Source organism: Leptodactylus fuscus, chromosome 5 (genome assembly GCF_031893055.1).
Source record: "Leptodactylus fuscus isolate aLepFus1 chromosome 5, aLepFus1.hap2, whole genome shotgun sequence".
Lineage (NCBI taxonomy): Eukaryota > Metazoa > Chordata > Amphibia > Anura > Leptodactylidae > Leptodactylus > Leptodactylus fuscus.
In genome coordinates this window covers 145,300,491-145,314,720 of record NC_134269.1, presented here as the reverse complement: position 1 = coordinate 145,314,720, position 14,230 = coordinate 145,300,491, and the positions used below count along the sequence as shown (strand labels likewise).

Sequence of the window (14,230 nt, the reverse complement as noted above, 5' to 3'; positions counted from 1 at the left end):
GGCGGGGTTTCACAGGCAACCTGCCGTTTAGCCCCACCCCCAAATTCGCGTGTAGCTCCGCCCACCCACATTGGACTATGAAGTACAGGCAGCAGCAACTCCATTCTGTGTTACATACAGAGACTGCCTGTCTCTGCCATAATGAACACAACTGAATTAGCTAACCTGATAACTGGGAGAACAGAAGAAATGAAAGCAGCTCCTCTATCTGATAGCAGGAAGCTAGGTCACATGGTGTAGACACAGGATTAGCTAGATACACAGGCTCGCTCCCTGCACTTAGCCCCTCCTCCCTCCCCCCTGAGAGCAGCAGATACATCATTTGACTCAGGAGCAGCTAGGTCAGGGCTGTGGCCACAAAGAATCGAATAAAGTAATATAGTGGACAAACAAAGCAGTTTTGCTGAAGCAATGTATTTAGGAAAAGTCTTACATCCACATTAACAAGCAGCATCGATAGGATCCTTGTGATGGGACAACCACTTTAAGTGATCAAAAACTTCCTCCTCATTCATCTCAGGAAGTGCAACAATCCTTCGGCTACTGGAGGTGCTACCAAAACTTTTCTCTATGTGGGGCTCACAATCTACATAAAAAAAACAAACAAAAAAAACTTTTGCCACCCATATCCTTATTGTTGGTACTTGTTCAAATGTGTTGCTCTTCCACCTCCTTTTGCCTGTCCCCTGTTCAGCTTTTTACTCATATTAATTGCACAAGGCTTAATGATAATAGTGGTTGTCAACAATTTTGACACTGCATGTATGTGTTGTTGTTTTTTTAAAAACTAAAAAATTTTTTTTAGCAAAGCTCTAAAAGCACTACTTAGTGACTATTACACTAGAAGTGCATGAGTCAGCTTTAGATTATTTAGTTTTTTAGATTGATAGACTGCAATACTGTATATACACTGATGAGCAAAAAGGGTAACAATTAGAGATGAGCGAGTAGTACTCGATCGAGTAGGTATTCGATCGAATACTACAGTATTCGAAATACTCATACTCGATCGAGTACCACTCGCTGTTCGAATGTAAAAGTTCGATGCAGAACCAGCATTGATTGGCCGAATGCTATACAGTCGGCCAATCAATGCTGGTTCTTCTCCTACCTTTAGAAGTCTTCTCCGTGCAGCTTCCCCGCTGCGTCTTCCGGCTCTTCATTCACTCTGCCAGGCATCGGGTCTGGGCAGAGCCGACTGCGCTTGTCCGCTTGTAGTGCGGGCATGCGCAATCGGCTCTGCCCAGGCCCGATGCCTGGCAGAGTGAATGAAGAGCCGGAGGACGCCGCGGGGACGCTGCAAGGAGAGTACTGCTCGGAGGATCCAGCCCGACCCTCACTCGTGGACTTGGTAAGTATAATTTGATCGAATGTTGCCTACCCCTAAAACGAGCATTTTCCCCCCATAGACTATAACAGGGTTCGATTCGAGTAGTCGAATATTGAGGGGCTACTCAAAACGAATATCGAACCTCGGACATTTTACTGTTCGCTCATCTCTAGTAACAATGTTTTGAACATTTGACTTTCAGGCTCCATATCTCCCCATCCACTACAGCTTCGAACGTGAAACTATCATCATTTTAGAGACAATCATTTGGCTATGTCATACTTAAATTTCACTTTCAACTATTTAGCATATTATTAGTTTTGAAGATTCATGACATGTTTTGCTCCTAAAAATCTAAATTTGAACTTTTTCTAAATCCATCTTTGGCTTTCAGCACTGCCTGAATACTTCTGGCAATGAATGTTCTCAATAAGATTCAATCAAGTATGTTTCAACTGAAATTTGATCCCAATTCTCTTCTACACCTACCCAATGTTGGTGCATATTGGTTGACTCAATTGCTTATGAATATAGCTTTTTCTTCAACTCTACCCACCAGTGTTCGATTGGGTTGAGGTCTGTGGTCCAAAGAAACCCCTCTACTTCATTGTCTGTTTCTTTGCTAATCTCAACCAATAATACGGCCTGTTGTCCTATTGGAACACACTGTAGTCTTTTTCACACCCACAGTACTTTAGTGTACAAAGTAACTCATCTTGTAGGATACTTGCATAAAGCTCAGGATTGAGACCAACATCAATCCTGGTTAAGTATCCAATGCCTTTGGGTGTGAAACAACCTCATATCATCAGGCTTCCTCCACTCATCTTGACAGTTCCTTCAATTTATTGATCCGTTAGCCCCCTTTTCCCTTGTTTCTTCCAGATCCATTTGCACCCATCAGTGCCCAGTTTATTGACGTTTGTCTCATCACTCCAATTCACCCTTTTCCAATCTTCTAGCGTCCACTTTTTGTATGTTTTTTTGCAAACTGGAGCCAATGTTTCTTATGACAATATTAAAGTCAAGGCTTCTTCACTTTTTTTCAGGTCACCATTCCAGTCTTGTGTAACATGCGTCACACAGTACTCACTTTGACATCTCACTATTACGAAGCATATGAGCCACCTCCACTGCTGTATTTGTTGTGCCAAAGCTAATAGACCTTGTGATGAGCTAATTTGTCGACTTTAATATTTTGCCGAGACTTTCACCTCTTGGCTTTGGAATGGATGAAAGGACTTCACTGTATTCTTACAATTGTCATGGCACTCACATGATGTAATTTGGCAATTTTCTTGGCCAAGAGCCCATTATCGATGAGCTAGATGAGGAGGGTTCCTCTTTTCTTGGGAAATCTTCGTGGCTGATTCATGAGTTGAACCAGTGACCTTTTGATTGGGAATCAACCTAATAACACACTGAGCTATTAGGGAAAGTGAGAACAAGTTGTAAGTTATAGCATACAAGAAGAAAAAGATTTTTCCACCACCAGGAGCAAAACGGTAACAATACAGTTACATGACAAGAATCTGAGTTACTAATCATATGCTAAATCAATAAAAGTCAATTAATGTATGAGATAGCCAAGATGATTGTCTATAAAATGATGGTAGTCTCACGATCAAAGATGTATTGCATGGTGAGATATGGAGCATGAAAGTCAAAAGTTCAAAACATTGTTACCCTTTTGCTCGTCTGTCTACATATTTGAGCATAAAAAAAATGCTTAAACGAATATTTATTTCAGATTACCACATACTATAACACCATGAAGTGGTTGAGCAGAGCAGAAAAAACCCTTAGAATTTTTTTTTAAATTTTTTTTTAGATTAGTGCAGACTGCAGGACTGTATATATGAGCAGCAACAAAAAAAATACTTTAACACTTTTTTTTAGATTAGCAGAGACTGTATATTGGGCGAACAAAAAAAAAAAAATACTGACATAATGGAGATTTTTTTCAGATTAGGCTGAATCAGCATTTTGTTGTTAAAACAGCAATTTCTATTTAATGAAAAAAAATTTAAAATTTGCTCAAAAAACAGTTTCCAAAACGTTTTTCACTAGCAGGACTGACTGCCAATAAAAATGATGTTTAACCTTTTCCAAACCGCCCATTGGGTTTTTATGTCTGGATAGTGGCTTCTTTGTTCTGCAAGGATGTACCGATACGTCCATGCAGCTGCTGAAATGGTGAGCCGGCTGTAATTATAGCCGTAGCTCCCAAAGAAAAGGCAGGGATGGTTTAATACCGTCCCTGCCTTCCCTATCTCTGTTTATACACAACTATGGGAGCTGCCATGATGCAGCTCCGCTCTGACCCGGAGGTCATGTGATCCACCGGGATCATAGGCTATAAAGGCTAGTTCACACAGAGTTTTTTGCAGGCAAATTTTGATGCAGAATCCGCCTGCAAAACAGCTCCCATTGACTTCAATGAGAGCCGCTCGCTTTTTTCCCCCGCTAACTAGTAGCAGAAAAAAGAAGCGAGATGCCCCATCTTGCCATAGATTCCGTGGCTGATTCAGCCGTGGCGTCTGTGGCTCGAAACGCGCTCCTCTTTAGCACCATTCATTCAGGCCTAATCAGGAGCGGGATGCCGTGAACTGAAAATGTGTCCTAAACCAGAAATTGGTATGATACTGAAGTGGTTACACACTCTGTATACAGATGAAACAAAAAAATAAATAAAATAAAACAAATGAAACTGTTCTATTGCCCAACAGACTAATATCTATGATTGTATCACTAATCTGCCTGTAATTGATGAAATCTGAATAAACAGACTTATTTCTAAGACTCTCTAGTACTCCAGAACTGTGTGCTCCGTATAATGCTTTCAGATGAATCACAGATCTTTCCCTACATCCACCATTACATCAATGCCTCTTGTTCAAGCTTATAGCTCTTTATATAGTGTATATAACATCAGCACAGTAAGTTGTCCACTACCACTGTCTATTTGCTAAGAGGCTGTCTGCTCATTTCGGATGGTGTTAGAATGTCACACAGACCTAAAAGACATATCTTGATGACATAGTCGTCAACAAGAGCGGGAGACAGCTGCTGAACCTGTGCCGGAGTCTGGGACTGTACATAATGAACAGGCGTACCAGAGGGGACTCTCAGGGATGCTTCACACTAAACTCCCACATGGGCAACAGCGTGGTGGACTATGTCATCACAGACACAGACCCAGCAGACATAGATGCTCTCATAGTCACCCTTGAGACACACCTGTCAGACCACAACCAGATCCTGCTGTACATGAGATCTACTGACAAGCCACTCACACAGCAGCCCCACCAGATTGGTCTCTACAACCTACCACCATCCTTTAAATGGGCCAGTCACCAGGCCACCGAATACACCAATGCGGCTAACCGACCCGAAATCAAGGAACTGCTCACAAACTTATATGAGTTCCTACCAGCCAGACCAACAAGGGGTCACCCGAGCAGTGAAGGACTTCAGTAACATCCTGTACACCACGGCAGAACTAGCAGGCCTGAAACAGACAAAGCCCAAGAGACTGACTAACAAACAGTCTCACAAATGGTTTGACAGCAACTGCAAGGCTCTACGCCGTTCTCTAAGGGCAGTCTCCAACCAGAAACACAGATACCCCAACAACAGAGAGACGAGGGAAGCCTACAACAATCTATGCAAGCAATACAAAGGCATCCTCAGAGAGAAGAAACAGAGATACCTCTCCCACAAAATAGAGCAACTTGAGGACTCCCTCCAGGACAGCTCATTCTGGGAGACCTGGCACCACATGGGCACAAAGCCCAAGAAAAACTCTCTCCACATCCAAAATGGCAATATCTGGCTCAACTACTTCAGAGGTCTCTACAAAAACATCCCAGAAGAAGAACTAACCCCAGAACAGCAACAGATAATGACCAAACCGAGGGACATGGAGAAAGTCATCAAAGACTTCCAGAACCCTCTGGACTCACCAATCACCATAAAAGACATACAGGAAAGAATTGCCCTGCTGAAAGGCAAAAAGGCCAGCGGCCCTGACGGCATCCTACCAGAGATGATCAAATACAGCCCTCCAGCAATACACGCGGCACTGGCAAAGCTATTCACCCTTGTCCTCAACACCGGACACTTCCCTGAAGACTGGAACAAAGGCCTCATAACCCCCATCTACAAGAATGGAGACCATTATGACCCCAACAACTACAGAGGGATCTGCATCAGCAGCATGCTGGGGAAACTGTTCAACAGCATCATCAATAACAGAATCCTCACCTTCCTCACATAACACGAGGTCCTCAGCAAGAGCCAAGCAGGGTTCATGCCAAACCACCGCACCACGGACCATATCTACACCCTGCACAGCCTCATCAAGACGCACGTCCACAACACCAGAAGAGGCAAGATATTCACCTGCTTTGTGGACTTTAAGAAGGCGTTTGATTCAGTATGGCATCCAGGCCTGCTCCTGAAACTCCTAGAGAGTGGAATAGGAGGAAGAACATATGACGTCATCAAGAGCTCCTACACCGGAAACCAGTGCAGTGTAAAGGTGAATGGGAAAAGGACAGCATACTTCCAACAGGCCAGAGGGGTCAGACAAGGCTGTAGCCTGAGCCCAACGCTCTTCAACATCTACATCAATGAACTGGCTACAGCCCTGGAGGCCTCACCAACCCCAGGCCTCACCCTGAACAATCGGGAGGTGAAGTTCCTGCTATACGCCGACGACCTCCTACTCCTGGCCCCCACCGAGAAAGACCTCCAAGAAAGCCTGTCAATGCTGGAAAAATTCAGCACCACATGGGCTCTACCCATCAACCACAAGAAGACCAAAGTCATGGTATTTCAGAAGAAAGGCCACAATAAAGCCTCCACCCCACAATTCACACTGAACGGCTCCGCACTGGAGAAAACCAACAGCTACACCTACCTGGGGCTGGAGCTCAGCCAATCAGGAAGCTTCAAAGCAGCAATAGAAACCCTGAAAGCAAAAGCCTGCAGAACCTTCTATGCCATCAGAAGACAACTGTACCACCTCAAACCACCGGTGAGGGTATGGTTGAAGATATTTGACGCAGTCATCTCCCCGATCCTTCTCTATGGCAGTGAGGTTTGGGGCCCAGCCACCTACCCAGACCAGTCAAAGTGGCATTCCAGCCCAACAGAGAACTTCCACCTGGAGTTCTGCAAGTACCTGCTCGCAGCACCTCCAACATGGCCTGCAGGGCAGAGCTAGGCAGACTACCCTATGGCTCACCATGCAGAAGAGGGCGCTATCATTCTGGACTCACATACAGGGCAGCAGTCCTGGCTCTTACCACCACCAAGCCTGGCTGAGCCACAGAGCCCAGAGAAAAACTGATACCCCCCAACCAAGCATCAGCCATCTGCCAAGCCAAAACCCCCAACATGCCCTGAACAAGGCTCAAATAAAAGGAGTCATTGAGAGAGACAAAGAGCGGTACATCGAGGAATGGAGAAGTGCAATAAATAACTCCAAGAAACTCACCGTGTACCAGTCACTGCAAAGAGACTACACCATGGCCATCTACCTGGAGAGAATACGCCACCCCAAACACAGACAGACCCTGAGCTGGTACAGACTGAGCGCCCACAACCTGGAGATGGAGATGAGGCGACACAGGCAGACGTACAAGCCACGGGAGAACAGACTGTGCCAGCACTGTGACCAGGGGGCCCTAGAAGACGAGACCCCCTTCCTGCTACACTGCACCAAATACTCAGCTGTGAGGGCCGTCTACTACCAAAGACTCTCTGCCCACATCCCAGACTTCATATCTGCAGACGAGAAGAGGAAACTCTACATCCTACTGGTAGAAGAAGAGGCCACTGTGGAGATCGCTGCCCAATACGTGTCCAGCTGTCACCAAACAAGAGGAAGATGAGACTCCACAGACTGTTATACCCCAAACCACCCGCCCCACCCCACCTCCCCATATAGCGGTCACCAACTAAGAGGAAGTTGAGACTCCATGGACTGTTATACCCCAAATCAGCCACCCCACCCCCTTACTCTCCCCCTCGACTCCAACTCCCCCCCCCACTCCCCCCCACTTTACTAGTTTTGGCAATGCCAAATATCCATTCGGACGTGATTCTCTTTGTTTCCTCATACAATAGTAAAGTCCACATTTGAGTAACTGTAGGGTGTTAGAAGCCATGTCCTTACAAATAATGACCTTAGTTGGGCATCTTTGATAGATCCTTACCCAAGTTGGGCTTGTTTATCAGTTTAGTATATTAGTTTGTGCTTTATATGTCTTATTGTGGATAGTGTGATGTGTATTACGCTGTCTATTGTCATTTATATACTGATAAATTATTGCACTGTAGAATCTATCACTGTCACTTTAATTGTGTTTGCTGCTGAGTCATAAGGTCTGGCAGTTTCTGGAAAGAGGATGGCTGGTTATCAACTAAATGGGTGGAACCCAGAAACACCTATTGGTTGTGCCAAGGGTAGTCTCATTTTCACACGACCCAATGTACAGCTTTTGCGTGCTAAGACCGGATTACTTATAGTCATGCAAGATGGAAAGTCCCTCTATAAAAGGAATCTTTCCTGCTCCTTTTGCATTTTCTGTCTGGAGCTCAAGAGCTACAAGAACTGTGATCCAGCTGCCTTTTTTTTTTTTTTTGGTAGCTAACAAAATGTGGAACAGGGGCATACTTGGCCTTTCTCAACCTTTTGGCATAGTTAATCAGTGCTCTGGTCCTATACACAGTCATACAATAGTAATTCTCTCTGTGTGCTACCTTCAATAATATCATCCCCTTTGTGTCCTATACACTAAAAATCCTCCCTTTCTGCCCTCATGCAATAGGAATACCCATCTTTTTCTTCTCTGTGCACTCTTCCAATTTATGGTGATCTGTAGAGATGAGCGAACAGTGAAATATTCGATATTCGTTTCGAATAGCCCCTCAATATTAGACTATTCGAACGAATATCAAACCCCATTATGGTCTATGGGGGAAAACCGTTCGTTTCAGGGGAAACCACAATTCGACTCAGGAGGGTCACCAAGTCCACTATGACTTGGGGAAGCATGTCTGGGGGCATCTAACAAGCCCAAGTCATAGTTTTACCCCACCATCACAGCCTATCAACTACACACTTTCCACACTCAAACCACTATGAAAGTGGAAAAATACCTGGAAACCTTCTTTCCTTCCCAATTGGATGGACAGAAACCCAAATTTTAGGCTAATGAAACATTACCAATCACCCCTTTAAATCACGTTGCCCATGACAACCACAGATGGAATAGGCAATGGGAAATCCAACAGTACCCACCCTTAACTGCCATTGTGTATGTGTGTGTGATATGGTAAGACCTTCAAAAATTCACTTTTCCGGCCCTTAACGTGAGCCCTTCCAAATTAAGTTAGAGGCCCTTAAGCTGAGCTACCAGCAGAGATTGAGGCCCTTGAGGTGACTTCAAACTTTTACCAGCAGAGTTTTAGGCCCTTTAACTTAGTTCAGCCTTGCACCATCAGAGTTTTTTGCCCTTTGGGTGAGTTGAGCCTTGCACCAGCAGAGTGTTAGCCCCTTTAAAATTGTTAGCCCCTAAAACAGTGGTTCCAGAACCATCACTCTCATTGTGTTGGATTGATGCAGTGGATTGGAGTGAGGACCCAGACATTGACCTTGATTGTGATTGGGAAATTGATAACATTTTGGCATCAAGTCCTGGGGGTAACTTTTATTTAGAGGACCGCAAAGGTGGAGAATTGGCTGCAACCACTACTACTGGTAATGGTCCTCTAATATCGGACTCTACATTACCTCTACAGGGTTCTGATCAGGTGTTAATAGTCCAAACAACATGCTACAGTACTTTAGATGTAGATCAGAAACCATTTTCCCTTCCGACACCAGATTTAACCAAGCTTCATCATCATCATCATCATCATCATCATCATCATCATCCTGCTGAGATGGAGCCACTAAAGGAAACCTTGCCTTCCAAGAGTCCTTTGGAGCTGAACAAAATTCACCAACAGTGTTTTTGGCCCTCGAGGTTAGTTGAGCCTTGCACCAGCAGTGTTTTTGGCCCTCGAGGTTAGTTGAGCCTTGCACCAGCAGTGTTTTTGGCCCTCGAGGTTAGTTGAGCCTTGCACCAGCAGTGTTTTTGACCCTTGAGGTGAGTTTTGCCTTTAAACAGTACTGTTTTTTGACCTTCAGGTGAGTTGAGCTATGTTTTATTTTTTGGCCCTTGTGGTGACTAAAACCTTGTTGCAGCAGTGTTTTCTTTTTTGGCCCTTGGGGTAACCCCTAAAAAATTAGATTTCAGGCCCTTGGGGGTGAGCCCTAAAACATTAATTTTCAGGCCCTTGGGCTAGGGCCCTATAAAATTGCATTGCAGACCTTGGGGGTATCCATGAAAAATTAATTAAAATTAAAAAAATGTTTGTTTTTTTTTTAAGAATTACATTAGGGTGAAGGGGCTGGGGGTTGGAGGAGGAGGATGATGATGATGATGAGTAAATTGGGACAAGGGGCACTTGCTGGCAGCCCCTCTCCAGAACCTGGACTGTGGTCTGGATACCCAGCTAGATATCCTTGTCCATGTCCTCGCCCACGTCCCCTGCTGCTACTGTGGAGTGGCACTGCTGGCAGCCCCTCTCCAGTACCTGGACTGTGGACTGCATACCCAGCTGGATATCCACGTTCTCGCCCACGTCCCCTGCTGCATGATTGGCAGGTTCACTGTATGTTTCTCACACTGAGAACAAGCTCTCCCTATCACTCCAAAAAGAAAATGAGACGAAGATGGCCAACACTATTCTTATGAATCAGAGGTCACATGTTTTCAGCAGCTAATGGGTTTTTCCAATTTTTTTTCAATGCCTACGTTGTCGTAGTTCCTGTCCCACCTCCCCTGCACAGTTATTGGTGTAAAAACCGCGCCAGGGAAGGTGGGAGGGGATACGAATTTTTACTGTGTTTGCGCGTTATTCGATTGGAATCGAATATATCGAACAGCCTGATATTCGATTGGATACCAATTCGATCGAACACCGTTCACTCATCTCTAGTGATCTATTAATGTCAGTAAAATAAACAAACAATGGAAACTTAACTAACCATGACCTCCACAAGTAACAAAATTTCTATGGCATCCTGGCATCCATTGTCGGTTCTGAATCTCTGATGCCAGCCTAAGATAGCTTATGGCTTACCAATGACTCTTTGCTCCACCATAGTTTTCAACTGAATCTGCATAAATATGAAAATAGTGCTCACCTATTGATCTAGATGGGCCACTTTTCCTCCTCCTCCGGTCTTGGTCACAGTTGCATCCTCCACGGTCAATGCACACCTATTCTTAATATCTATGAATCTCAGAAAGTCTGTGTGCTAGAAACTGACACACTTTTCCAGAGTAATTTCAGATGTTGCTTTATACCAGTTTTCTGGCACAAGCAATGTTAAATGTATCAGAATGAAATGTCTCACCTACTTTTGTAGACAAAGGGTTAACGAGACAGACTCAATTAAGGATTAACAACTGGGCTCCATGTCATGCACAGTATGCCCCTTAGGCTATGTTGTTGTCATTTTCTACAGTTATTATGGTTTTATCAATAAAATCATTATGGCATTATTTTATTTTGGTACCTAATAATGGAAAATGAAAGGTTGTATAACAGTGCTGAAGTAGTTCTTCATTATCCTGCTGTACTTTTGTTTCACTTCCTATTGCCTAACCCTTCATTCTATGTAATCACGCAGGCCAGGATGTACACAGAGCCTTGGATAATCCTATGGTGGATACGAGCATGCTGGAGGAGTATATTAGTAGCGACTATGCATTTGGAGCATTGTAAGTGATAATCAGTTTCTCTGTACAAATGTACATCTATGTATACTCTGTGTTTGTGTTTTTACATGCATTTCTCTGTGTCATGGGAATCATTGCAACAATGAAGAATGTTTTATGTGAGACATATTTCCATATTAGGAAATTCTGCATTAATAGAGAAAGATTCTTCTGTTTAGAAACCTAATCTTGTGTCTAGAGTAGAGAGGTTACAAGAGTTTTTCATTACACATAGTCCTTTGATTTGAATAGGATCTGTGTAATACTTGGAGGATCTTTTACCACCTCCATCAACTTCAGTTCTTAGCATCATTTAATAGGCACCGCTCCACTGATTCCAGCACTGTTGGAATTTTTTTTCTCTAGCCCCCACCATTCATGAACAATCAGTTAGTTTTGGTGCCTGATATGCTGCTTATTTTCTTTACTGTCAGATAGGCAGAGTCAGGCAAGAGTCAGGTAGGTGTACTACAGAGCTTTGAGTTTCAGAGTTCAGATCACACCCCTTATTTGCTCCTGACTGACCTCACCCATCAGATACATATCAGGGCTAGAGAAAAAAACCTGCAGTGAAATCAGTGTAGCAGCACCTATTATATGATGCAAAGAGCAGGACTTGGTGGTGAAAAGTTCTCTTTAAAGTTTCATGCCCTCTAAAAAAAAAGCATATTATACATCATTACAAAGTTTAGTCCATTGAATTCAGAGCACTTTTAGTTGTGTCTGCCGGTTTCACCAGTTCCAGAGATATCATTGCTGTTAATTTTGGCTAGCAGAGGACCAGCCTTACAACTCGGGGTCATTGCTGGATGGTGGGGAACACTCCCCTTGACAGTCTTGAACTGTGAAGGGAGGAGGGTTCCATATGTTGACAAATTTTGCTTGACTGAGCAGAGACCCAGGGGGTTAATTATTCCAGAGTTCCTCCTAAAAAATTTTACCCAATCTAAGCACTGTCTACGATGCTATGAGTCCTTCCAATGGGATTATTTCTCCCATACTGAAAAATATGACTACAGTACAGGGAAATAGTCCTGCATGGAAGCAAGAATTCCTATCATCACAAGATACTATAATATTCGGTCCAGGAAAAGTAGATAACATACAGCATTTCACAGATCAAACATGGCAGTCTGATACCAGCCTACAGCTACATTCACATGATAGTGAAAACTGGCAGTAAGACATCTGTTTTTTTACTGGCCACAGAGAAGCATTAATTTAACTGTCAGTGAATGGGGGCTATTCTCATGACCGCTATTTTGATGGTTAGTTGTCATGGACTGTCAAAATATAGGTCATGTCCTACTTTTTGGATGTTTTCACATATCCCTCCATACACTGAAATGTATGGTGGATCCATGAATACGTGTGCCACATGTGTGCAAGAAAGCCGAAAAAAATAAATGTTTTTCAAGACTGTTTTGCACCTCTTTTGTGTATATCTAGCTTTCATCTATACCTTTTTTTGCTTTGTATACAATCTTGGTTTTATGTGCTAAAACCACCAAATCTGCACTGTATGAACAGCATGTTAGGCTGGTGCCGACTGTGTCTCAATTATTACTTATAACAAGGATAACACAGGGCATTCCAGATTTTCTTTACTGTCTCTTACATCAGTTCACTAAAAAATTTTTTACAGTTTTTAAGAATACCAAGTTTGCCACTTTGCTGTTTGTATAAGTTATAAGAAAATTCTATTCTTGAAAATGGTGTGTGCTTTTGTGAACTGTTAACTTATTAGATCTGACAGTTCTTTATTGATTTAAACAGCTTACTTTTTGTTAATCTTTCATGTATCTGACAGGTAAATGCTGAGTACTTTCAGGTTAGTGTCAGTTATCTGATGTAAAGCCCACACATTTCTAATCAGTAAGTTGAAGCATTGTAAAGAAAGAACATCCTGAGTACATTTAGAAAAACTCTACATTGCAGGCAACACATTAACAGAATATGTCACTCTGGAGAAATAACATATATTTGCTCACTTACTGAGGTAGAGAAGACAGAATAGATAAGCAGTAGCCTGGCTATTCATCACAAAACGCTCTGCGGCATTGTCAATCTCAGCTAACCCTGGCATTGCACAGTGCACGCACTTGGGAAGGTTCAAGGGGACCCTGTCGAAGCCTCTCACCTCTGCCAGATCAGTCCTCTCTGCGCCAAGCTGATGAGATGCAAATGCATCGATATGGCTGTCCTTGGCTGAGAGACTGTATCTGGTAAAATCCCAACATCATTGCAAACAAAGGCCTCTGAGAAGGTCGGCACGATGTTAAAGGGAGCGGCCTCTATTGGATGTCTTGACTGAGACTCTGTCTTCCTAATTACATCATGGAAGACAGACTTGCACATTCTCAGTGAGCGCCCTCTATTGGTGTGCATACTTGAGGCACTGGCATCCTAATTACATCATGGAAGACAGACTTGCACATTCTCAGTGAGCGCCCTCTATTGGTGTGCATACTTGAGGCACTGGCATCCTAATTACATCATGGAAGTCAGACTTTCATATTCTTCCCTTGGGAAGGTTTATGAAGACTAGCATTTTCAACATAAATGATGCCTATCCTCCACTGAGCTGTGTACCTGGAGGGAAATTTTCAGCATAATATACACCAGATTTCTAATAAATATTGTGGGGCTAATTGCCCCACCCCTGAATGCCCTCGCCATGCTCTCTTTTCAGGAAAGTGGCAAAAATGAAAAAGAGGCAAATTGGCATACAATTTATAATAAATCTACCCCATTGGACTTCATCTGCCCTATCGTAAATATAATCATCCTTTAGTCTCTCAACCAGGCTATGGATAGTATAACATACTGGGTAAATTATTTCAGAATCTCTCCAGTATATTGTTATGTACTTTAAATACACTGGATGTCCAATGATGTCTAGGTGCAGAGTCAGGCGAGTCAGTATTTCCATCTTCTCAATTGCATTGCAGAGGCCCCAGGCCAATAGTCTAAGAGGGCCCTAGTTCAAGGCAGCAGGCTACTACAGGACCCTAGCACAGGACCAGTCAGAGGCAAGGGCTAGGCAGCAGGTTACTGA

The 14,230-nt window shown here is 43.4% G+C and overlaps 1 protein-coding gene across 1 annotated transcript in view; it reads left to right on the top strand.

Annotated features, from left to right (window-relative positions):
• Positions 1–14,230, top strand: part of MYRFL (myelin regulatory factor like) — a 77,620-nt gene that overhangs the window by 7,866 nt on the left and 55,524 nt on the right. Inside the window, exon 2 of the mRNA XM_075274440.1 lies at positions 11,085–11,175. Coding sequence (XP_075130541.1) covers positions 11,085–11,175 — 91 coding nt within the window. The remainder of the gene's footprint in view (positions 1–11,084; positions 11,176–14,230) is intronic.